The 26450-nt window shown below is 45.1% G+C and overlaps 1 protein-coding gene across 1 annotated transcript in view; it reads right to left on the minus strand.

Moving 5' to 3' along the window:
- Window positions 1-26450, minus strand: part of FBXO9 (F-box protein 9) — a 1636589-nt gene that overhangs the window by 1259758 nt on the left and 350381 nt on the right. The window contains exon 4 of the mRNA XM_044063757.1: window positions 12683-12740. Coding sequence (XP_043919692.1) covers window positions 12683-12740 — 58 coding nt within the window. The remainder of the gene's footprint in view (window positions 1-12682; window positions 12741-26450) is intronic.

The following is a 26450-nucleotide window of genomic DNA, read 5'->3' on the forward strand; positions in this document are numbered from 1 at the left end:
CAGTATATAAGCCAACGGGCAGTGCAGAGAACTGACAGTGCATGTAGCCTGCTTTGAAGCATACATATCTTCTGCAAGACTCCATGATAGGGATGCGCAGGTATGCTTCTTTTAAGTCTAGTGTTGCCAACCATGCATCTTTGCTTAGCTTAGGAAGCAGCTGGTGAATAGTCAGCATTTTGAATTTTGGAATCACCAGGAAGGTGTTTAGAATAGAATGGTCCAGGATAGGACGCCATGTATTGCCTTTTCTGGGTACCAGGAAAAGTCCCGAATAGAAACGTTGTTCCTTTTCCTCTTCTGGCACCAACTGAATAGCCCCATGTTTAAGAGAGAGAGAACTTGATTTTGGGCCTCTGCCCACTGATTTGGGGGTAGAACTGGCTACCCGCTTGGTGTTGGTAATGTGTGGAAGTGAAATCTGTATCCTTGGGACACTACATTTAAAACCCATTTGTCCTGGGTAATGAGTTCCCAGTTTTTGGCCTGCAGACCAATCTTTCCGCTTAAAGGAGCATTCAGTTGGGAAGTGCTTGGAAGTTTTACAAGCAAGTCATTGAGACAGTTTTCCATGGGGGAGTCTTACTACTCCCAGATTTGGGTGCGGAAATCTCCCACTGCTTAGTCTTGTGTGTCCCCTGGGACTGAAATCTGGGGTTTCTGCTGTGTCTGGGTTTGGCTTGAGAAGACCTGGAAGGGGCTGGAAAGGACCAATTCTTAGTGGGCCAATGCCTACTAAATCCAGGAGGTTGAACTTGCAAGAAATCGTTAACAGTTTGCACAGATTTAGCTTTATCTTCCATATTTTTAAGAACTTCCTCAGCTTTGTTGCCAAACAGGCGGTCCCGATTTAAGGGAGCATCCAACTGTTTAGCTTTAACATGATCAGGCAAAGATTGCTGCTTAAGCCAAGCATGCCTTCTGAGCACAGACCCAGTAACAGAAGCCCTGCAAGAGCCTCTAATGAATCAAATCCACATTGCAAAATATGTTTACCATCCTGTTCAGCAAAATGCATTAAATCCTGTAATTCTTTATTTTCAGCACAGTCAGGAATCAACATAATTTAATTTTTAAGCACCCAATAACATGTTGCTAATACTTTAACATATGAAAAGTACAGTTGTGTACACTTACCATAAATGTAGATGTTCCAAGTGTATTCACTGTTGCAGTCAGGTGGAAACAGTCAAGAAGTGTTACAGCTGGCCTTGTAAGACTGCTGTAGCAAATCCAGCTCTGGATTTAGAAAAAATAGGTAGGTGGAAATGCTTGGTGAAGGGGTGTACAGAACTTCAGGTTGCAGCTTCCAGGATGTCCCTGGTAGGGACTCTACTGAGAAATGCTGTAGAGTGACAGTAGCCCTAGTGGAATGTGTTCTGATCCCCTGTGGGGTAGGTTTTCCATGGGGCTGGTGGCAGAAATGGATGCAGTGTGCTATCCATTTGGAAATGGTTTGTTTTGAAATGGCCTTGCCCTCTGCCCCTGTAGGAAAGCTGACTAGCAGCTGGTCAGATTTTCTGAAATGTTTAGTCCTATCAAGGTAGAACCTGAGTTGTCTGTGCACGTCCAAGGAGTGCAGGATCTTTTCTCCTTTATCCTGAGGATTAGGGAAGAAGGTTGGCAAATGTATGGATTGTCTTAGAGCCACACTGGATACCACCTTAGGCATAAAGGATGGGTTAGTCCTGAGGGAAACCCTGTCAGCATGGAAAATTATGAAGGGTTCCACAGCCATTAGAGTCTGTAACTCAGACAGTCTCCTTGCTGAAGTGATGGCTAGAAGTAAGGCTGTTTTCCAATACAGGAATTTTAACACTGCTGAAGCAGCAGGTTCAAAAGGGGGAAGGGTGAGCTTTTCCAGTACAAAGTTAAGGTCCCAGGCAGGGGTGGGAGCTCTCCTAGAAGGCCTTAAATTATAAGCCCCTCTCAAGAACTGTTTGATGAGAGGGTGAGAAAAGACAGGCAGCTCAGTACTATAATGAGCTGAGATGGCAGAGACATGAATCTTAATGGAGGAGAAAGATAGGCCTCTGTGGAGCAGCTCTGCTAGGTAATCAAGGATTTGAGGTAAGGAGGGCACAGCTGTGTCCTTTCCTTGAGACAGATTCCAAGAACGATATCTTTTCCACTTTTCAGCATAGGATTTCCTAGTTCTAGGCCTTCTGGCCTCAAGGATGATGTCCAGCACCTGCTTACTGAGGTCTGCTGGTGGTGTATTCAGGGGATAAGCCAGGCTGCAAGGTTCAGGGTTTGCAACTGTGAATGCAAAATCGGTCTCTCCTGCTGAGAAAGCAAGGAATGTGTGAGCTGTAGGTGCCAGGGTGGCACTGTTGTCAGACTATGTATGAGTGGGTACCAGTGCTGGCGTGGCCAGTCTGGGGCAATAAGGATTGCCCTTGGCCTGTCTTGTTTGATCTTGAGCAGATCTAATGAAAGGAAGGGCAGAGGGGGAAAGGTATAAATTGAGAGGTTTTGCCATGCAAAGGATAGGGCATCCACCATCCAGGCCCTGCTGTGAGGGTTCCTGGTGCAGAATTTGCTCAATTGGTGGTTCTCGGCGGAGGCAAAGAGGTCCACCTCCAGTGTCCCCCACCTCTGGATTAGAAGTTCGAATGAGTTGGGCTCCAATTTCCACTTGTGTGGGTCCAGTTGATTTCTGCTTAAATCATCTGCCAGTGAAATTTGTTTGCCTGGCAGAAACTGAGTTTGTAGGTGCACTTGGTTGCTCAAGGCTGAGTTCCCATAGGGCCATGGCTAACCTGCAGAGTGGGTAAGAATGGGTTCCCCCCTGCTTGTTTATGTACCACATAACTGTGGTGTTTTCTGTCATTCTTTCATGGAAACTACCCTACTACTAGCAATAACCTCAGCTAGAAGAGTCTCAGAGCTACAGGCACTAATGGCAGTGGAACCTTTCCTCATTTTTCATCAAGACAGAGTTTCTCTACGAACTAATCCTTCCTTTATGCCAAAGGTGGTATCCAGCGTGGCCCTAAACCAAACCATTCACTTGCCCACCTTCTTCCCAAATCCCCAGAACAAAGGAGAAAGACTCCTGCACTCTTTGGACATTCACAGGCGATTACGTTACTACTTGGATAAAACTAAGGCTTTCAGAAAAACTGACCAGCTCTTTGTAGCCTATGCTACAGGATCACAAGGAAAAGCTATCACAAAACAGACCATTTCTAAATGGATAGGACCATTGCATACGTTTCTGCTACACGCATCATGGGAAACCAGTACCTGCTAACATTAGATCCCATTCCACCAGGGCTACAGCTACATCAGCAGCCTTTCTCAGGGGAGTGCCAACCAAGAATATTCTGGAAGCTGCTACTTGGAGTTCAGTGCACAACTTCACCAAACACGATCACTTACCTCTTTACTCAAGACTAGTGCTGGTTTTGCCACTGCAGTTTTGCAGGGCCTACTAGCCTCTTCTATATATTTTGCCTACCTTTTGGGGGCAACTGACATCTGGGGCAAGAAAAACTGAAGAAAATGGCGTTGGATGCCTCTTATATACCCCTGACGCACTGAAGTCAGGGAAGAAGTGACAGCAACCGACGCCGGACCAAGACTTTGGAATTCGGGCCGACTGCGGGACTGCCTGACGGCAGGATAACCCATGTGTGATGACTGCAGCAGGGTAACACGATGAACATCCAGGCATCCTTGGCTAGCACTGGGAGAAGCTGCTGCAATGTAAGCATTTTGAATTTTGGGACCACCAGAAAGGTGAGAATGGATAGATCCAGGATAGGGCACCAAGAGCCCTCTTTTCTGGGCACCAGGAACAGTCTGGAGTAGAAACCCTGTTTCCTTTGTTCTACTGGAACAGGTTGAATAGCCCTGATATTCAGAAGGGAAAGTACTTGCTTTTGAGCCTCTGCCCACTGGTTTGTAGGAAGGTATGGCAATCCACTTGGGGTTGGCAGTGAATGGAAGTAGAATCTATATCCCTGGGATACAATGTTTATGACCTATTGGTCCTGAGTAATGGACATCTATTTTTTTGCATGAAGGGCTAGTTTTCCTCCTGAAGGCGCAAGTAATTAAAGTCTTGAACCCAGGACCCTGTACACCATAGTGAGAGGAATGTAGCACTATACCATTTCAGCTGTTTAATTAGTTCCATAATATGCTGCTGGTATTTCAGCATGTGAAACTGGCAATTCAAAGCTCTGATGGCAAGCGTTTCAGAGGTATATACCTTCTTACCCCATCTGTCTAAGGCTCTTGAATCCCTGTCTGAAGGGGTAGGGTTTTTGGCTGTAGTAGCCTTAATGCCTTTAGGTCCCTAGGAAATGGTCTCTGGATCCACAGTAGGATTCTTAAAGAGAAATTTGTGAGAATCAGGTACTCTGTAGTACCTATCAGGTTTTCTAGGGGCCAGTGGTAAAGTGTCAGGAGTAAGACTGGATTCCATGAAGACATCATCTACAATATCCAGGACAGAGGGTATAGCTAGAGGCCTGTGCTGAAACAACTCTAAAAATTCTAAGAGTCTCTTTTTGGACTGAGGATAGTCCTGGCATTCACAGCGGAAATGTTCTCTTAAAGTATGCAAGGTTTCACCAAAAGAAAAATTCTCTGGAGGGGATGCAGAGGAAATGGATTCCTCTGAATCCTCATAGGTTGATAAGGGTATGTCCTGGTAATCAGAAGGGTCAGAGTCACTGGACTCCTGGACTGTAGAATCAGAAGGAAACTCAATTCTTTGTCTTTTAGCAGGAGAAGGCTGGCTTCCCCTAATTAGAGTAATAAGGTCTTCAGCCTTTCTAAGCATTTGTTTTTGTGGCATGGGAGCTTGAGCATGCGCTTTGGTCATCAATTTTCTAGTCGTAGTGTGAACTCTGGGCCTGAGAAACCCGGTAGTTTTAGCAAAAAATGAAGTTGTCAGTTTAATACGAACATCGGTAGGTCAGAATACACCCTCAGAAGCTGGTGCCAGCACAGCAGCTCTGGACCCATCCAAGGTAGAGACATCCGCAGGTTCCATAGTCGAAGAAGCATCCCACAGTATACGGACTCCGAATGGGTCTCAGCAGAGGCCTGTGAATCTGTAGAAGTGGGCATCAGGGCTGCAAAGGTGCCTCACTGAGTACCAGCAGACTGGCGAGTAGCTTAATGGAATCATAGGCAGTTTTGGACCTATGCGGTCTGTCTCTGACTTTATCTTTACGTTTTTTCAGAAGATCGGTAGTCGGATGGCTTATTGAAGCAATTTCGGAATACGGAGAACGAGAGTGAAAGAATTTAGCGACAAAGATAGTCTGACGAATGGTTCGGGCGTTAAGGCACAAAACTGATAGCGAGGGACGTCGTGGTCTGGGCATAAACAGGTGATGCAGTAAGAATGAAAATCTCTGTGAGGTATTTGTTTTCCACAGGCAAGACAATTGTTAACTTTTTCTGACATTGGTTAGAAAAAGAAAAAAGGATCCCCAACAGGGTACTTAACTTTAGAAGACTTCAGGTTTGAAGCTTGAAAAAAGTACAGTTGTGTACACTTAGCATAAATGTAGATGTTCGAGTGTATTCACTGTTGCAGTCATTACATTTGGGTAATCTGCTGGCAGGTTGCCCTCAGTCGGCCTGAATTCCAAAGTCTTGGGTCCTGCATTGGTTGCTGTCTCCTCTTCCATGACATCAGGTTGTCAGGGGTATAAAACATGCAGCCGACGCCATTTTCTTTAGTTTTTCTTGCCCCAGATGTCAGGTGCCCCCTAAAAGGGTAGTCAAAATTTATATACATAAAAATACAACCACCAATATAAACTTTACCTTCATCTACAAGCAAATACACCACGTAGGTTGTATAAATCAGAGAAGGAAAGATAGGTTCTATCAGAAGAAAGGGTGACGGCGGGTGGGTAACCTGGACTGCAACAGTGAATACACTCAAACATCTACATTTATGGTAAGTGTACACAACTGTACTATGTTCTTCATGTTTCACTGTTGCAGTCATTACATTTGGGTAGAGTCCCAAAGCTCTGGATGGGAGGCTGGAGCAAAACAGCATTAGGAGCGGCTATGAGGCCCTGCAGAACTGCAGTGGCAAAGCCTGCCCTGGATTTAGAGTAGAGTGGCAGATGATAGTGCTTGGTAAAGATGTGCACTTATATCCGAGTAGCAGCCTCTAAAATGTCCTTGGTTGGTACTCCCCTGAGAAAGGCTGCTGAAGTGGCTGCAGCTCTGGTCGAATGTGGCCTAATGCCCTTAGGCAGTGGCTTGCCATGGTGTAAGTAGCAGAAACGAATGCAGTGGCCTATCCACTTTGAAATAGTCTGCTTTGAGATAGCCTTTCCTTGTGATCCTGCAGCATATGCCACTAGTAATTGTTCTGTGTTTTGGAAAACTTTGGTTCTGTCCAAGTAGAATCTAAGCCATCTGTGTATGTCTAAAGAATGCAGAATTCACTCCTCCTTGTTCTGTGGATTTGGATAAAAAGTTGGCAGATGAATAGTTTGGTTAAGAGCCACACTGGACACCACTTTAGTCATAAATGTTGGGTTTGCCCTTAGAGAGACCCTGTCTGGATAAAAAATGATAAAAGGTTCCACAGCCATGAGTGCCTGAAGCTCTGAAACTCATCTTGCAGAAGTTATTGCTAGGAGCAGAGCTGTTTTCCAAGATAAAAACTTTTATATCAGCCGTAGCAGCTGGCTCAAAGGGTGGCAGGGTGAGTTTTTCCAAGACATAGTTGAGGTCCCATGCAGGCATTGGTGATCTTCTTGGAGGCCTTAAGTTTTTGGCTCCTCTGAGGTACTGTTTTAGTAAGGGATGAGAAAAGATTGGTGGCTCTGTATTGTAATGAGCCGAAATGGCAGAGGCGTGAATTTTAATAGATAAAAAGATAGACCTTTGTCCAGCATCTCGGTTAAGTATTGCAAAATCTGAGGAATATTTGGCACAGCTGTATCAGTTCCTTGTGTCTGGTTCCAAGCACAAAATCTCTTCCATTTTCCAGCATAAGATTTTCTAGTACTAAGCCTTCTGGCCTCCAAAATGACATCCATCACAGCTTTACTGAGAGGTGTGTTTTGTATGACTACACTATCCGTCATGCTGCCAGGTTTAAAGTCCTGAGTTGACTGTGCAGGATCTGATTGTTTTGCTGGACAGTAGATGAGGTATCTGAGGTAAGGTCCAAGCTGGGCAATGAGACAAGCTCCTTAGTATTGGATACCAGTACTGGCGGAGCCAGTCTGGGGCAATTAGTATCATCCTTGGCTTCTCCTGTCTGACCTTTAATAGTACGTTGGGGAGGAGAGGCAGAGGGGGAAATGCGTATACTGATAGGTTTTTCCAGCTGAAAGATAGGGCGTCCACTTTCCATGCTTGTCTGTGATACATCCTTGTGCAGAATCTTTTTAGTTGGTAGTTGTGAGGGGAGGCAAATAGATCTATGTCCGGGCATCCCCATTTCCTTGTTATCATGCTGAAGACTTGTGGATCCAGGTGCCACTCGTGGGGATCCATGAGGTTTCTGCTTAGTTCGTCTGCCAGAGTATTTTTCTTTCCTGGCAGGAATTGTGCCTGCAGGTGTACTTGGTAAGTCAATGCAGTGTCCCACAAAATTCATGGCTAGTCTGCAAAGAGGGTAAGAATGACTGACCCCCTGCTTGTTTATATAACACATGACTGTGGTGTTGTCTGTCTTTATCAGTAGTTGTCTTGGATGAAGTAGGTCCTTGAAGGCTGCCAGGGCATTTTGAACTGCTAGCATCTCTTTCTGATTGATATGTAGATGCATTTGGTTTGAGGTCCATGTGCCCTGAATGCATCTTCCTGCCATGTGGGCACCCCAGGCATAATCTGATGCATCCGTTGCTAGTGTTTGCCTGGCTGGGGGTAATGTGAAAGGCTGTCCCTTGTTTTGGTGACAAGCCTTTGCCCACCATCGAAACTCCTGTTGCAGGCAGGGAATGAGAATAATCATAGTTTCCAGGCTGTGGCAATGTTGAGTCCAAACACTTTTTAGGTACCACTGAAGTTTCCTCATATGCAGTCTTGCATATGGAATTAGTAGGAGGCAGGATGCCATGAAGCCCAAAGCCTGCAGACTTTTTCTTGCAGATAACTGGGCCTTTGTTGCCAGCATTTTAAAATAGGTAGTCAGTTGCCTTTGTTTGTCTGGCATGAGATAAGCCATCTGGGCAGTTGTATTTAAGCTTGCACCCAGGAATATTATCTCTTGAGAGGGTACTAGTTTTGATTTCTTTTCATTGACTGTGTACCCTAGGCATGTTAGAAGTCTTTTCACAAACGCCAGATGCTGTAGAAGAATGTCCTTGTTCTCTGCTTGAATTAGACAGTAGTCCAAGTATTGATATATTTGTATTCCTCTTTGTCTGCAGAATGCAATTACTGGTGCCAGGCACTTTGTAAAGACCCTGGGCGCAGTAGATAAGCAAAAGGGCAGTGCAGAGAATTGGTAATGCATTGAGCCAGCCTTGAATCTGAGGTATCTTCTGCATATTTGTCTGACATGCAGGTATGCCTCTTTTAGGTCTAAAGTCACAAGCCAAGCGTTCTTGCCCAGCATGGGCAAAAGCTGCTGCAAAGTCAACATCCTGAATTTTGATATATCCAGGAATGTGTTCAAAATAGATAGGTCCAGTACTGGCCTCCAGGCCTTGTCCTTTCTGGGTACCAAGAACAGTCTTGAGTAAAATCCTTGTCCCTGCTCTTGCTCTGGTACTAAATTAATGGCCCCCAAGGGATGAGACTTGTTTTTCTGCCTCTGCCCATTGATTTTTTGGCAGATTTGGTCAGACGTTTGCCTTTGGCAGGGTATGGAAATGGAACTTGTAGCCTTGTGACATGATATTTAGGACCCACTTGTCCTGGGTTATAATGTGCCAATTTTGAGAAAAAAGTGCTAATTTTCCCCCTAAGGGGGCTGCCAGGAGATAAGTGCTTGGTGCAGGCAGGTGGAAGTCATTGAGACTGTTTTCTGAATGGTTGTGATTTGTCTTCTCCAACTTTGGAGGTAGAAGCCCCCCATTGTTTTGAGTGGAATGAACCTTGCGCCTGGGATCTGCCTCTCGGGCATCTGGGTCTGCCCCTTTAAGGTCTGTCTGACACAGGAAAGGGCCACTTCTTTGCTGGCCAGTGTCTACTAAACCTAGGTGGCTGTACTTGTAATAAATCTTTGACCGTTTGCAAAGATTTAGCTTTGTCCTCCATTTTCTTTAACACCTCTTCTGCCTTAACACCAAACAAAGTATCATGATGTAAAGGTGCATCTAATAATTTAACTTTAACATGATCAGGCAGATTTTGTTCCTTTAACCAAGCATGCCTCCTAATTACAGAACCCATAACTGCGGCCCTGCAAGAGCCCTCTAAAGAATCAAAACCACATTGCAAAGTATGCTTTCCAGCTTGTTCAGCTGCATGCAATAAATCCTGCATTTTCTTGTTTTCTGCACATTCAGAGTTTAACAACATTTTCTGTTTAAGCAATGCCATGACATGTTGCTGATATTTGAGCATATGAAACTGACAGTTTAAGGCCCTTATAGCCAAGGTAGCAGATGTGTAAACCTTTTTTCCCCATCAATCCAGTGCCCTAGAATCTCTGTCAGAGGGGGTAGGATGCCTTAACACCTTTGGGACCCTGAGAAATAGTTTCTGGGTCTGCAGCAGGGTTTTTAAAAAGGAATTTATGTGAGTCAGGAACCCTGTAATATCTGTCAGGCTTAACAGGAGCTGGAGGTAAGGAGTCAGGGGTAAGACTAGACTCCGAAAACACATAATCTACAATGTCTAACACAAGTGGGATGGCTAGTGGCTTGTGTTGAGGTAGTAACAGGAAAGCCCTAAGCCTCTTTTTAGATTCTGAAAAATCTTGGCTCTCCCAGTGGAAATGCTCCCTCATGGTATGCAAGGTTTCCCCAAAAGAATAGTCCTCTGGAGGAGAAGCTGAAGGTATAGATTCTTCAGCATCAGAATCCTCATAGGGGGAAGAGAATATTCCTGATCAGAAGAGGAATAAGAAGAAATGGAAACCTGATCTGAAGATTCATAGTCTGTCTCTTGCCTAGGCCTCTTATCAGGAGGGGGATGGGAACTCCTGATCAAGGTAATCAAGTCTTCGGCCATTTTGAGCATCTGCTTTTTGGGCATGGAGGCCTGTCCACGTGTCTCTTGGGTTTGCTTCTTTGCCTTCGAAGGTGCTTTAGTCTTTGCCTTTGAAGTCGGTTTAATGTACAGATGTTTAGGTCTGAATACACCCTCAGAGGCCGGTGCCTGCTCAGCGGCTCCGGACACATCTGAAGGAATAGTGTCCGAGGCTCCAATACCTTGAGTTTCCAGCGGTATAGCCGACTCTACGTGGGAGTCGGTAGCAGCCTGCGACTGTAAAGTAGTGGGCGTCACTTGCTGCGAAAGCGCCTCACTGAGAACCGGCGAACCAGGGACTGGCTTAGGAGAAGCTTCGCCGTCAGTTTTGGGCCTCAGTTGTCTATCTTTTTCTTTTTCTTTTCTGGATAATTAAACCTGCTTCCAAAACAGTTTAATGCAAAATCATACTGATGCTTAATAGTGCGTTGGTTAAATCTAGCACAAAACCGACAACCTGAAACATTATGGTCAGGGCCTAGGCAAGGAATTCAGTAGGAATGAAAGTCCTTATGAGTTATTTGCTTCCCACAGGAAATACAATTATTAACTTTTTCTGACATCGGTCTGGAGCAAGAAAAAAGTTTCCCTAACGGGGTAATTAGCTTTAGTGAAGAATTCAGTTCTGAAACTCAAACTCGAATATTTGAGTAGTCGGCCGACCGGCACTTGCGAAATGCTTCTGCTGCGGAAACAGCGCAGCAAGAAAGACTAAAGAAAATGGTGTCGGCTGCATGTTTTATACCCCTGACAACCTGACATCATGGAAGAGGAGACAGTAACCGACGCAGGACCCAAGACTTTGGAATTCAGGCCAACTGAGGGCAACCTGCCAGCAGATTACCCAAATGTAATGACGGCAACAGTGAAACACGAAGAACATCGAAAATTTCAGGAAGCGGTCGACCAGCACTTGTGAACTGTTTCTGCTTTGGGCTCCTCCATGGCAAGAAAGACTGATGTAATGGTGTTGGCTGCATGTTTTATACTCCTGATGACCTGATGTCATGGAAGAGACCAAAGCATCCGAAGCAGAAAAACCAACACTCTGGTATTTGGGCCGACCGAGGGCTACCTGCAGGCAGATAACTCAAGTGTGATGACTGCAACAGTGAAACATGAACATGTTTGGTTACGAAAGTGTGGATTAAAAGTTTTTTATTACACTAATATCGTGTGGATTTCACTCTGTTCTTCTGCATCCTCCAGTCTAATTTTTCGGTTCTTGTGGTCATCCAGTATTTCTACTTTTTTGTGTCAGGTTCCTGACAATCCCTCCAAGATACCAGGTCTAAAAGGGCATCTCCAGGGGGAGCCACCCAAAGTGAGGATGGTCCTATGCAAAGACCTCCAGAAAAAAACTGAGGAGGGGGGTTTCGGTGGTCCAACTCCCATGCTGGCAAAGTAGCTCCAACAAATCATCAAAGGAGGTGTTATCATGTTGGGACTTGGAAGAACCCTCTCCTTCCTCAAGAGTCAGTATCCTCAGTGAGGGAATCCTCCGGGGAATGCAACTGCTCCCGTTTGCATGTCCTCTTCCCCAACATCTCCCACTCTCATGAAGCTAAAACAGAAATGGAAGAGTCAGGTAGCCCCACCAAGGGGGCAGCCTGGAGGCTGATTGACGCTGCCTGTTCTGGAGCAGACTGATGACTAGCCAGAGGAACAGATGAAAACTGGGAGTGGGTGCCAACTAGAGACACCAAACTATTCCCTCGAGAAGAGAACATCCTCTCAACACCATCAAAGGCAGAAAAAGAGGCAGGTCCTCTTAGGTCCAAGGGTCCTGGAACCAGAGTATCCTGAAAAGAACCCTGAACCCGAGGGAGCAGTGCCTAGACCCAACTTTGAGATCAGTACAAGCAGTCTAAAGAAGAAGCTCCAAGAGGGACTGATGACCTGAAGCACAAACGGTATACCTTGACCCAGATACTCCAGCATCGATGCCACGGCTGAAGGCTGAGGACAGTTTTTAGTAAGTCCAGAAATGCAGAGTTGAAAGACTGAAGCCCATTAAGGAGACTATCACTGTGTGTGTCTCCAACATTTCTGGTCTAGGATGTATGACGTAAGCTATCATGGAGTAGGCACTGGGGAGTTAGAAGTGTTTTAAAATGCAGATACAGTTCAGCATCTGTTTGCAATGGCAAAATGCTGCACTTAGGAAGCTGGACCATTTTCTCATTCCTGCTATGTTTGCCCTTTGCCCATGAATGTGTAGCAATGGAGTCTATATACTTATAAGTAAGAGGGTAAAAGATGAAGCCCCTCCGCAAATGGCAGAGGGGGGGGGCATATACTTCTCCAAATTAAAAATATAAATAAATAAGGGTGTGTGTGTGTGCGTGTGAGTGTCTGTGTGTGTGTGTGTGGACTTCAACATTATAGTTGCACCAGTGCTCTCAATGTTTTGTCACAGAAATTACTACATTAATGGAAGATGAAAAATTAAATGAAACATAATATAAAACACCAATAATTTATACTACTAAATTTTGCATTTGAAAATTTCAATATTGCGTTAACTGAATGCATATTTTACCTTCATAAACTGCACCATTTTGTTCCTGTTCCACTGCTCTCAGAAACAGTTTTCTTGCCTGTAACATATTAAACACAGACTTTTACAGATGCCTCTGTAATGTAGAATGGGTCGATAACATAGCCAATCCTTCACTTGTTAAATGCTGCCACTGCATTTTTGCTACTGTAAAACCTAAATCATGCAAGCTCAACATCCATACTATAACGTACGAGTACTCACCATATCAGCTGATCTATAAGCAGACTGTTTGCAGTTAGTTAACTGCTGGGATTTCCTCTTGGACCCTCTAAATTGTCCACAGGTGTGCGTATAAGTGTGTGGTGTGGAATAACTACTGTGGCAGGGCTAGCCACCCGGCGGTGTGAACTTTGGGTCCAGATGACTGTCACTGTTGAAGTACACTGTAACAGGCACATACATTTATTGGGTTCCTTTGGCCTGGTGGCATATGTGGGTCTGAAAAGCTTCCTTTCCTTGCTCCCCAGGGGTACTACTGTATGCAGCAGTCATTTCTGAAAGGGGTTTGTACAGACGTTACTTTTATAGCTGACAACTGTTTATGGCCCTGACAAGCTACACAGCACGCACCCCTACTCCTAACACTTTGGTATACTGGCCAGATGTCCGGTGCTGCTGGCAGTAACCTCCCTACAGTTATGAATACTGCAACGTGAGAATAGGACACCTGGCTTCTCGAAAAACAGGACTAGATATTATAAAGTGTCATACTGCTATATATACATTACCATACCCTCATCGTTTCTCAAAGGGAACGTAGGAAAGCAAATTGCTGTCATATTAAAGGCATGGAAGGCAATCCACCTTGGGGAAGGAAGTCTGAGAACCTTGATGTGCTTAATCACTGGATCTATTAACTGGAACAAATGAACTTTCAAAGTCCACTGTAGAACTCTCATGTACAGCCTTACAAAGAGAACCATGTGTACAGCTGCAGCCATCAGATCCAGTGATTTTACACAAACGTACACATAATGTGCAATAACCTTATGAGATCTAATGATATGATATACCAAGTTTTATAACAAAAAGATCAGCTGACGAAAGATTGACCCTGCAGAACAGATAGCAGAGGATACATCCTATGACTGTCAACTTTTGAGGGGACAGTAAGAAACTGAGAAGAGACCTTTGAGCAGATTACAGTAAGTTCTGTTTTGGGGCAGCTACAAACTAGTCATACAAGTAAGGAAACATCTTCATCCCTTACAGCCACTAAATCACCGCAAATACAAACATTCATTTGATGACACCTTGGGAGATGATGTTAGAGAGAATAACATAGTCTAGAAAGTACAGTTGTGTACACTTACCATAAATGTAGATGTTTGAGTGTATTCGCTGTTGCAATCATCACATTTGGGTTATCCCTGCCAGGGTAGCCCTCGGCCGGCCCGAATACCACAGGCTTAGTATTTCTGCATCAGTTGCTGTCGCTTCAGGAATGACATCCAGTCGTCAGTAGTATAAAGTAAGGCAGCTGACACCATTACATCAGTTTTTCTTGCCCTGTCAGGAGCCCCGAAGCGGGAGCCAGGTTATGTTGGAAGAACCCCACCAGTAGAAAGTAAATACCAAAATGTTCCTTGTAAGGAGAGAGAGAAAGAGAAGAGGGGGCATGCAAGGAGGGAAACCAGGACTGCAACAGTGAATACACTCGAACATCTACATTTAGAGTAAGTGTATACAACTGTACTATGCTCTTCGTGTTTCATTGCTGCAGTCATCACATTTGGGTTGATTCCCAAAGCTGAGGAAAAGGGTGGAGGCAGTCAAGGAGACTAGGGGCTGGCTGGGATGCCCTGCAAGACTGCAGTGGCAAAGCCTGCCATGAATTTGGAGAAGATAGGCAGGTGGTAATGCTTGGTCAAAGTGTGAACAGATGTCCAGGTGGCAGCTTCCAGGATGTCCTTGGTGGGGGACTCCTCTGAGGAAAGCTACAGAGTTGGAGGCTGCTCTGGTGGAGTGAGCCCTGACCCCCTTAGGGGGAGGTTTTCCATGTTGCTTGCAACAGAAATGGATGCAGTGTGCTATCCATTTGGAAACTGTGGAAATTAACTGTTTGGAGATGGCTTTGCCCTCTGCCCATGCAGCAAAGCTAACTAGTAACTGATCAGACTTCCTGAATGATTTAGTCCTTTCTAGATAGAATCTGAGCTGTCTGTGCACATCTAGAGAGTGCAGGATCCTTTCCCCCTTGTTTTGTGGGTTAGGGAAAAAGGTGGGCAAATTAATGGATTGGTTGGGAGCCACACTGGCCACCACTTAGGGCATGAAGGATGGGTTAGTCCTGAGGGAAACCCTGTCAGCATGGAAGATGATGAAGGGCTCCACAGCCATGAGTGCTTGTAGCTTGGACAGTCTTCTTGCAAAAGTGAAGGCCAGAAGAAAAGCAGTCTTCCAGAAGAGAAATTTTAACTCTGCTGATGATGCTGGTTCAAAGGGGGGGCAGGGTAAGCTTTTCCAACACAAAGTTAAGGTCCCAAGCTGGGGTAGGTGCTCTTCTGGGTGGCCTTAATTTGCTAGCACCTCTTAGGAATTGTTTGATCAGAAGGTGTGATAAAAGGAGCTGCTAAGTGTGGAAATGAGCAGAGATAGCAGAGGCATGAATTTTAATAGAGGAAAAGGACAGACCACGGTGTAGCAGGTTAGCAAGGTAATCCAGGATGAGAGGTAGGGAGGGCTGTGCCATATTGGCTCCCTTAGCCTGAATCCAGGTGCAGAACCTTTTCCATTTGTAAGCGTAAGACTTTCTAGTGCTAGGGCTTCTGGCCTCACGTATGACATCTAAAAGCTGTTTACTGAGGATGGCAGATTGATCAGTGGTCATGGAATAAGCCAGGCAGCCAAATTGAGGGTCTGCAATTGCGAATGCATGAATTCTCCTTCCCTCTGGGTCAAAAGGGTTGGGGGTCTGAGTGAGATACCATGGTGGCAGCAGGGACAGGCTGCACAGCAGTGGGCACCAGTGCTGGCAAGGCCAGTCTGGAGCAATAAGAGTTGTCCTTGATTTTTCCTCCCTTATTCTGAGCAGTAACCTGTTGATGAGAGGTAGCAGAGGAAATGCATAGACCGATAGACTGACCCAGGGGAAGGATAGGGCATCCACTTTCCAAGCCACGCAGTGATGCTCCTTGGTGCAGAACTTACTGAGCAGATCGTTGGTGTGGGAGGCAAAGAAGTCGACCTTCGGGGTGCCCCATTTCTGAGTTATTAGGATGAAGGTTCTTTTGTCTCGCTGCCACTCGTGTGGGTCCAGAAGATTTCTGCTTAAGTGGTCTGCCAGAGAGTTTAGAGAACCTGGCAGGAATTGTGATAACAGGTGGAGTGGCATGGCAGAGACTGTGTGCCAAAGGGTCATGGCCAGCCTGCATAGGGGGTAGGAGTGAGTCCCTCCCTGCTTGTTGATACACCACATCACAGTGGTGTTGTTTGTTTTGATCAGGAGAGCCCCTGGGGACAGAAGGGGCCTGAAAGCTGTCAATGCGTGCTGGACAGCTAATATCTCTTTTTGGTTGATGTGCAGATGGATTTGCTGTGGGCTCCATTGGCCCTGTATGCACCTGCCATCCAGGTGTGCACCCCAGGCATAATCAGATGCATCTGTGGTGAGGGGTCTGGGTGGCGGGAGTGGTGAGAAAGGTAGTCCCTTGTTGTGGGAGCATGCTGCTGCCCACCAAAGAAAATCTTTCCTTAGGCAAGGTATCATTGGTATAAGAGTTTCCAGGTCTTGAGAGTGTTGACACCAGAGGCTTTCTAGGCATCACTGAAGACTCCTCATATGCAGTCTGGCATATGAAATGAGTAGAATACAATATGCCATGAACCCCAGAGCTTGCAGGATTTTCCTTGTGGATAACTGGGGACTGGTGGCTAGTTGAGAGAAGTAGGCTGTCAGGTAAGTTGGCTTTTCTGGTGAAAGGAATGCCATCTGGGATGCTGTGTCTAGGCTTGATCCCAGGAATATAATCCTTTCTATGGGTATTAGTTTGGATTTCTACTCATTGATAGTGTACCCTAGGGAGGTCGGTATGGACTTTACAAAGGCCAGGTGTTTGAGCAGCTTTTCCTGTATGCCTGAATTAGGCAGTCATCTAAGTATGGGTAAATTTGAATATTCCTTTGTCTGCAAAAGGCAATAGTGGGAGCCAGACATTTTGTGAAAACTCTGGGAGCAGTAGATAAGCCAAAGGGAAGTGCAGAGAACTGAATGTGCAGAGATCCTGCCCTGAAATGTACATTTTTCCTGCATGATTCCCTGACAGGAATGTGGAGGTAGGCCTCTTTTAGGTCTAGGGTGGCTAGCCAAGCATCCTTGGAGAGCATGTGTAGCAGATGCTGCAGGGTGAGCATTTTGAATTTTGTTATCACAAGGAAGGTGTTTAGAATGGATAGATCGAGGATGGGGCGCCAGGTGCCCTCTTTTCTAGGTACCAGAAAAAGTCTGGAGTAAAAACCTATGCTTTCTGTTCTACAGGAACGTGCCCTATTGTCCTCACAGAGAGCAGGGAAAGGACTTGCTTTTGTGCCTCTGCACACTGGTTTGGGGGTACATCTGGGAACCCTTTTGGGGTTGGAAAAGTATGGAAAGAAAGTTTGTATCCCTAGGACACTATGTTGAGGACCCAGTGGTCACTGGTAATGATGGCCCAGGTGCTTGCGTGAAAGGAGAGTTTTCCTCCTAGGGGTAAGTGAAGGTGGGCAGAGGGGGGGTGGGGGAGGAGAGTCATTGTGAGTTCTTACCATGAGGGGGTGGCTTAGAACTCCCTGGTTTTGAAGTGGAGGAATTCCACTGTTTTGATCTCTGCATTCCCTGTGGCTGTTGTCTGGGGGAGGGGGTCTGCTTCCCCAGGGTCTGGGCTGAACTGACCTGGTGGGAGCAGGAAAGGACCAGTGCGTGGAGGGGCAATGCCTGCTGCACCTGTAGGAAATCTTTGACTGTCTGCATAGACTTCCTCTGCCTTAGTGACAAATAAGGTGTCTTTGTGCAAAGGTGCATCCAATAATTTAGATTTAACATGGTCTGGCAGGGGCTGTTCCTTAAGCCATGCATGCCTTCTAAGGACAGAACTGGTGACTGCTGCCCTGCAAGAAGCTTCTAGGGCATCAAAACCACAGTGTAAGGTGTGCTTAGTCACTTGACTTGCAGAATGCATTAACTCTTAGATTCTGCACAAACTGGAAAGGAAGACACTTTTTGTTTGAGTTCCATGGTATGTTGCTGAAATTTTAGCATGTGGAACTGGCAATTTAGTGCTCTGATAGCAAGAGTAGCAAAAGTGAATACTTTTTTGCCCCATCTGTGTTGTGCTCGGAAATCCCTATCTGAGGGGGTGGGACTCAGAGTTGTTTTAATTCCTTTGGGCCCTTGAGAAATAACCTCAGGGTCAGCAGTAGGATTTTTCAAAAGAAATTTGTGTGAGTCAGGCACTCTGTAATACCTGTCAGGTTTTTTGGGTGTAGGAGGGAGGGTGTCAGAACTCAAACTGGATTCCAGGAAACCATCGTCCACAACATCCAGGACTGGGGGAATGGCCAGGGGTCTGTGCTGTGGAAGATATAAGAATTCCCTGAGTCTCTTTTTAGACTGAGGGTAGTCCTGACATTCCCACTGGAAATGCTCCCTTAAAGTATGAAGGATTTCACCAAAGGATAAGTCCTCGGGTGGAGAGGCTGAAGGAATGGAATCCTCTGCATCAGAATCCTCATAAGCAGAGAGGGGTTGCATGTCTTCATATTCAGATGAATCAGAGTTATCAGACTCCTGTTCAGACAAAACTACTGGGGACAGTTCTCTTTTTCTTTTGGAAGGGGTAGCTTCTCTTTTCTTGATCAGCATGATAAGGTCATCCACCATTTTCAGCATTTGAGACTGAGGCAAGGAAGCAGGTGCCTGAGACTGGATCATTGGTTCATACCCTGGGCCTTAGAAACTCGGTAGTTTTAGAAAGAATGGTATATGAGAAAGAAGTTGTTGGTTTGTGTTGAGAATCGGTAGTGCAAAGTACTTCCTCGGAAGCTGGTGTCTGCTCAGTGGCTCCGGACCCCTCCAAGAGAGAGACAACCACAGGATCCTTAGTCAGCATACCAGACTCCAAAAGGGTCTTGGTAGCGGCCTGCAAATCCACAGAAGCAAGCATCAGGGGCTGCAAAAGCGCCTCACTGAGGACCAAAGAACTGATGACTAGCTTAGGAGAAGCATCGTCTGTAGGTTTGGACCTGAGCAGTTTGTCTCTGTCTTTATCCTTATGTTTTTTTGGAAGAGCTGCTGTCGGATGGCTTACCGAAGCCATATTGGAATTCAAGGACTGTAAGTGAAAATATCTAGATACAATAAGGGCCCGACGACGTATAGTTCTGGTATTGAACAAAGCACAAAAGTGGAAGAAGATGTGGTCTGGGCCTAAGCAAGTGACACAGTAAGGATGAAAGTCTCAGTGTGGTATTTGCTTTCCACAGGTGAGACAATTGTTAACTTTTTCCGACATCAGTTAGAGCAAGAAAAAAGGATCCCCAACGGGGTACTTAGCTTTAGAAGACCTCAGCTTCAATTTGGAAGATGAAACTCAGGTAGCGGCCAAACGACACCCGTGCTAACTGCTTCTGCTTCGGGCTCCATGGCAAGAAAGACTGATGTAATGGCATCGGCTATCTTAATTTATACAACTGATGACCTGACGTCAGTCCTGAAGCAACAGCAATGCAGAAACACTAAGCCTCTGATGTCGGGCCGGCCGAGGGCTACACTGGCAGGAATAACCCAAATGTGATGACTGCAACAGTGAAACACGAAGAACATCTGCAGACGGCTGGCCCTTACCTAATGGCATAAACATCCTAGGTACCTTGGCAATCTTTTGCAAGCAGGTGTCTTGGAGACCCAAAGTCAAATTCAGTCTACTTCAGAAAAACAGGCCAAACTGTGATGATCTGGAAGGTTTATTCAGGAATAAATTAATTTCATCCACTCAGACCCAGTACTGGCCTGAGTTTCTTTTATTTCTTTGAAAATAAAAATAACCTGGTGTAATACCCTTTTACCTCTGTGGAAACTAAAAATAACCTGGAGTAAGAAACTGATCATTCTCATCTAGTGGGACATCCTGGTTGGCTCTATTCTGTATAAGATTTAACACCTCTTTTCTTGACTCTCCCCTTAATGGGGAGCGATCTGTAGCAATGGGAGAGTCTGCACCTGTAGAGGTTATGGAAGGTGTCACTCATCTAGTCAGGATGTTAACAGACGAGACTTTGTGGGTTTTGTTCAAGCAGCTTTATTATGTACAAAAACATCAGTACTTAAGCTTAATAACTAAGGTAAACTTACATACAATCTAGCTATTACACTAATACATGCTCACTCCCTGGCTGCACTCTCAAAATGGCACTGAAGCAAATACATGCTTGCTATTAATATGTATGTTCAGTCCTTGAAACCCTTCTTAAAGATGAAGCACACATGCTCTGTTCTATATCCTCCCTTATGCAATACTGACAATATCAATCAACATGCAGTCAATACAAATAATTCTTTGTCATGCAATTATACAGAACTAGATACACATATATGCAATAAAGTTCAGGTTGTTGTGTATTTCACACTACATCTGGAAATATGACCAAAATGTGTGACATAAAATTTTGTATCAGATTTAGCAACTGGGACTGTCTCTTCTGAATGTTCAACTTTAGGAACATCAGGAATGGAAGTAGAAGTTAAGACACGTTCTTCAAGAGGAACATTGTCTGGATTGCTCTGAAATCTAGAGTCTGTATTCCAGGAACAATGTTGCGATACTGATTGTGGTATAGGAAGAAGATGTCTGCGATTTCTCCTGTAATCCACAGATTCTATAAAGTAGGATCTCGGCTCCATACATATACCTGTTACTTGACGAATTCTTTCAACAGACGAAAAAATTTGCTCGATTTACCACAGCTGGACTCCTGGAAAGAAAACTTCCTGAATAATTGGGTTCTAATGATTCTGCTGTTCTTAGCTTTAGGCCCAACAAATTGGATCTAACAGGCAATGTTGTTCTGGTCTGCCTGGACAGAAGTATCTGAGCAGGCAAGCCAAGTATATCGTCACGGGGTATGTTTCTGAAGTTGAGTAAATTCAAAAAGACATTGGTATTGTCACACTTAGACCTTTCAAGTAATTGCTTTGCACTCTGTACTGCACGTTCGGCTAGTCCATTTGACTGTGGATATTCTGGACTACTAGTTACATGTACAAAGTCCCATTCTCTTGCAAATTTCTTAAACATCTCCCTAGTAAATTGAATACCATTGTCAGAAATAAATTTGTGTGGAATACCATGGACTGAGAAATGGCATTTCAACTTGGTGATAACAGTAACGGACATTAGTTTAGTTAACTCGATCTCAAACCAGTTTGACTAAGAGTTTACCAATTATGTATGAAAATATTTTAAATTTGCGTATTGATTTTATTAAGTGTCTGTTCATTATGGTTGAATGAGTTATGCTTCTTTAAAATGGGATGTGAGCTGACAATTTCAATGGAGTGCTGATTAACTGCTTAAGATCGAGAGTATTTAAATGTTTCAGGGGTTTGGTTCAGTTGTTCTGATGAAGTCAATTCACTGATGAAAGCGCTTAACATGAAGTACTGTGTATTTTGGATTTCACATTGTTTTTTTACCTGTTTTATTTAGTAAAAGAGTTTTCCATGGTCAGCTAAGTAATACAGAATGAGAGGGAGATAGGGCTCTGCCACATTGGCTCCCTTAGCCTGGATCCAGGTACTGATCCTTTTCCATTTATCTGCACATGATGTTCTGATGCTAGGGCGTCTGGCCTCACGGATAACATCCAGAACCTGTTTACTGAGGTTGGCAGACTGGTTTGGGGTTAGGGAACAAGCCAAGCTGCCAAATTGAGTGTCTGCAATTGAGGATGCATGAATTCCCCTTCCCTCTGGGTCAGGAGATTTGGAATCTGAGGAAGATGCCATGGAGGCAGGGGGAACAGGCTGCGCAGCAAGGGGTGCCAGTGTTGCCGAGGCCAGTCTGGAGCTATAAGAATGGTCCTTGGTTTTTCTTCCCTTATTTTGAGCACTACCCTGGGGATGAGAAGTAGGGGAGGAAAGGCATAGACAGGTAGACTGAGCTAGGGGAAGGACAGGGCATCCACTTTCCAAGCCATGCAGTGATGCTCCCTGGTGGAAAATTTGCTGAGCTGTTGGTTGGTGTGGGAGGCAAAGAGGTCGACCTTCGGGGTTCCCCATTTCTGAGTTATTAGGGTGAAGGTACTTGTGTTGAGTTGCCACTCATGTGGGTCCAGAAGATTTCTGCTTAACTGGTCTGCCAGAGAGTTGAGAGAGCCTGACAGGAATTGTGCTAACAAGTGTAGTTGCATGGCAGAGGCTGTCTGTTAAAGGGTCATGGCTAGCCTGCATACAGGGTAGGAGTGAGTCCCTCCCAACTTGTTGATGTACCACATCACAGTGGTGTTGTCTGTTCGGATCAGGAGAGCCCCTGGAGAGAGAAGGGGCTTGAAAGCTATCAAGGCATGCTGCCCAGCCATCATCTCTTTTTGACTGATGTGCAGAGGGATTTGCTGTGGGCTCCATTGGCCCTGTATGCACCTGCCGTCTAGGTGTGCACCCCAAGCATAGTCTGATGCGTCTGTGGTGAGGGCCTGGGAGGGGTGGAGGAAGAAAGGCAGTTCCTTGTTCAGTGAATATGCTGTTGCCCACCAAAGAAAATCTTTTCTGAGGCAAGGAATTATAGGTAGAAGAGTTTCCAGGTCTTGAGAGTGTTGACACCAAAGGCTCTTTAGGTACCAGTGAAGTTTCCTCATATGCAGTGTAGCATATGGAATGAGTAGTATGCAAGATGCCATGAACCCCAGAGCTTGCAGGCTCTACCATGCAGTTAACTGGGGCCTGGTGGCTAGTTCAGAGAAGTAGGTTGTCAGGAAAATATGTTTCTCTGGTGTAAGGTATGCCATCTGGGATGCTGTGTCCAGACGTGCTCCCAGGAAGATTATCCTTTGTGTAGGCACCTGCCTGGGTTTCTTTTCATTGATTGTGTACCCTAGAGAGGTTAAGAGAGTCTTTACAAAGGCCAGGTACTTGAGCAGCTTTTCCTGGCTGTCCGCCTGAATAAGGTATAAGTACAGGTAAATTTGAATATTTATTTGTCTGCAAAAGGCAATAGCCAGAGATTTTGTGAAAACTCTGGCAGCAGTAGATAAGCCAAAGGGAAGTGCAGAGAACTGAAAGTGTTGAGAGCCTGCCCTGAAGCGAAGATATTTCCTGCATGATTCTCATGTGGAGGTAGGCGTCTTTTAGATCTAAAGTGGCTAGCCAAGCGTCCTTGGAGAGCATGGGTAGCAGCTGCTGGAGGGTGAGCATTTTGAATTTTGGGATCACCAGGAAGGTGTTGAGAATGGATAGAGTGAGGATAGGACACTAGGTGCCCTCTTTTCTGGGTACCAGAAATAGTCTGCAGTAGAAACCTTGGCCTATCTGTTCTGCAGGAACATGCTCTACTGCCCTCATAGAGAGCAGGGAAAGAATTTGCTTTTGAGCTTCTGCCCACTGATTTGTGGTAGGTCTAGAAAGCCTTTTGGGGTTGGAAGGAAAATTTGTATCCCTGAGACACAATGTTCAGAACCCAGTGGTCCTTGGTGATGGTGGCCCAGGTGCTTGAGTGAAAGGAGAGCTTTCCTCCTAGGGGTAAATGAAAGTGGGAAGAGGGAGGGGGTGGAGGAGGTGAGTTATTGTGAGTTCTTACCATAAGAGGGTGGCTTAGAACTTCCTGGTTTGAAGTGGAGGTAGACCACTGCTTAGATCTCTGCATTCTCTGTGGCTGCTGTCTGGGAGGTCTGTTTCCACGCGGCCTAAGCTGGGCTGATTTACTGGCAGCAGGAAAAGACCAGTATTTGGAGGGACAATGCCTGCTGAACCTAGGGGGTTGGACCTGGAAGAAATCCTTAAGTGTTTGCATAGATTTTGTTTTTTCTTCCATCATTTTTAAGACCTCTTATGCCTTTAGTGCCAAATAAGTTATCTTTGTGCAAGGAGGCATCCAACAATTTAGATTTGACATGGTCTAGCAGAGGCTGTTCCTTAAGCCATGCATGCCTTCTAATGACAGATCCAGTGACTGCTGCCCTACAAGAAGCTTCTAGGGCGTCAAAACCACAGTGCAAGGTGTGTTTTGTTACTTGACTTGCAGAATGCATTAACTGTTATAAATCTTTAAATTCTGCCCAAGCAGGAAAGGAAGACATTTTTTTTTTCTTTGAGGAGTTCCAAGGTATGTTGCTGAAATTTCAGTATATGGAACTGGCAATTTAGTGCCCTGATAGCAAGAGTAGCTGAGGTGTATACTTTTTTTACCCCATATGTCCAATGCTCGCGAATCCCTGTCTGGGGGGGTGGGATTTTTAGCAGAGGTTGGTTTAATCCCTTTTGGCCCTTGAGAAATGACCTCAGGGTCAGCTGTTGGATTTTTAAAAAGATATTTGTGTGAGTCAGGGACTCTGTAGTACCAGTCTGGTTTTCTGAGAGCTGGAGGAAGGGCGTGAGGAGTCAAGCTGGATTTGAGGAAAACATCCTCCACAACACCCAGGACTGGGGGAGATAGCCAAGGGTCTGTGTTGTGGAAGATCTAAGAATTCCCTGAGTCTCTTTTTAGACTGAGTGTAGTCCTGACTCTCCCATTGGAAATGCTCCCTTAATGTATGCAGGGTTTCCTCAAAGGAAAAATCCTCTGGGGGAGAGACTGAAGGAATGGAATCCTCTGCATCAGACTCCTCAGACATGGAGAGGGATTGAATGTTTTCATATTCAGATGCATCAGACTCATCTGAGTCTTGTTCAGACAAACCTACAGGGGACAGATCTCTTTTCCTTTTGGAGGGAGTAGCTTGGCTTCCTCTGATCAGCATGAAAAGGTCTTCCGCAATTTTAAGCATTTGAGAGTGAGGCAAGGTAGCAGGCGCCTGAGAGTGGTTTGTCGGTTTCTTGGGTGTGGTTCGTACCCTGAGCCTAAGAAACTCGGTCGTTTTTGAAAGAACGGTAGTCACAAAAGAAGACATCGGTTTGTGTCGAGATTCAGTAGTGTGTAGGACTTCCTCGGAAGCCGCTGCCTGCTCAGCGGTTCTAGATCCATCCAAGGTAGAGATTACCTCAGGATCCTTAGTCAAAGAAAAGTTTTGTGGCATACCGGACTCCGAAAGGGTCTCGATAGTAGCCAGCAAATCAACTGAAGCGGGCATCAGGGGCTGTGAAAGTGCCTCACTGAGTACCGGAGAACTGACGACTAGCTTAACAGAAGCGTCATTGGTAGGTTTGGACCTGTGCGGTCTGTCTCTGTCTTTATCTTTATGTTTTTTAGGAAGATCTGCTGTCGGATGGCTTACCGAAGCCATATCAGAATTCGAGGACTGTAAGCGAAAATATCTGGCTACAATAAGGGCCCGATAACAGATAGTTCTGGCATTGAACAGAACACAGAAGCAACAATGGGGGATGTCATGGTCTGGGCCTAAACAAGTGACACAGTAAGAATGGAAGTCTCGGTGTGGTATTTGCTTTCCACAAGCAAGACAATTATTAACTTTTTCTGACATCGGTTAGTGCAATCAAAAAGGATCCCAAATGGGGTATTTAGCTTTAGAAGACTTCAACTTCAATTCGGTAGACGAAAACTGAGGTAGTGGCCGACCGGCACTCGTGCTAACTGCTTCTGTTTCGGGCTCCACGGCAAGAAAGACTGATGTAATGGCATCAGTTGCCTTACTTTATACAACTGATGACGTGATGTCAGTCGTCAAGCAACAGCAACTGACGCAGAAATACTAAACCTCTGGTATTCAGGCCGGCCGAGAGCTAACCTAGCAAGGATAACCCAAATGTGATGACTGCAACAGTGAAACATGAAGAACATCTCTAGTTATGCTATTCAGGGCTTCAGTTAATGCAAAATAGTAGTTTATTACTAAACACAGTACTTCACCAAGCCATGTAGTTGCCTTGCTTTATTTACGGTTAATGTGCCCGTTTTGCCCCTTATTATATTCGTTTTGCTCATTTAATCTCTTTTCATGCCCATTATACTTTGCTTGTGCTGATTTTACTCTAAACATGCCCGTTTTGGTTTAAACACACTCGTTTTGCCTTAAACATACCAGTTTTGCAATTTCAAGGCAATTCCAACCCCCTTATGTACTTTTCTGATTCTCGTTTTATCAAATCTCTTAATTTTAAACATTTTGTTTAATCAATAAACCTTTTGTGACTCTCGCTTGTTTAATAATGCAGTTTGTGCCCCTGTAATGCTCTGTTTTATCTTTTTTATAAAATAAACTGTGCAAGTTTTCATTACCTTTGGTTCTTTTCTGGCTAATTTTCATGTTTGTTTCTCTTAGTTTACACCTTCACTGTTAAGTCTGCACCTCATCGCTCTGGAAAGCAGTCTCTGGAGTCTTGGTTCTGACACCATGTCGCTTGTCTAGTCAGGATATAACAGACGAAACTTTCTGGGTTCTGTTCAAGCAGCTTGATTAAGTACAACACATCCGGATTGAGGCTTAAAAACTTTAACTAAGGTACACTTATGTACAAACTAGCTATTACACTTGTACATGTTCACTCTCTGGCTGCACTCGCAAAATGTCACTGAAGCTAACAAGTGCTCACAGCTTATATGCACGTTCAGGCCTTGAAACCCTTCTTAAACATACAGCACACATGCTCTGCCCTACAGAA

This window comes from Protopterus annectens, chromosome 2.part2, assembly GCF_019279795.1.
Source record: "Protopterus annectens isolate FY-2018-M chromosome 2.part2, PAN1.0, whole genome shotgun sequence".
Lineage (NCBI taxonomy): Eukaryota > Metazoa > Chordata > Ceratodontiformes > Protopteridae > Protopterus > Protopterus annectens.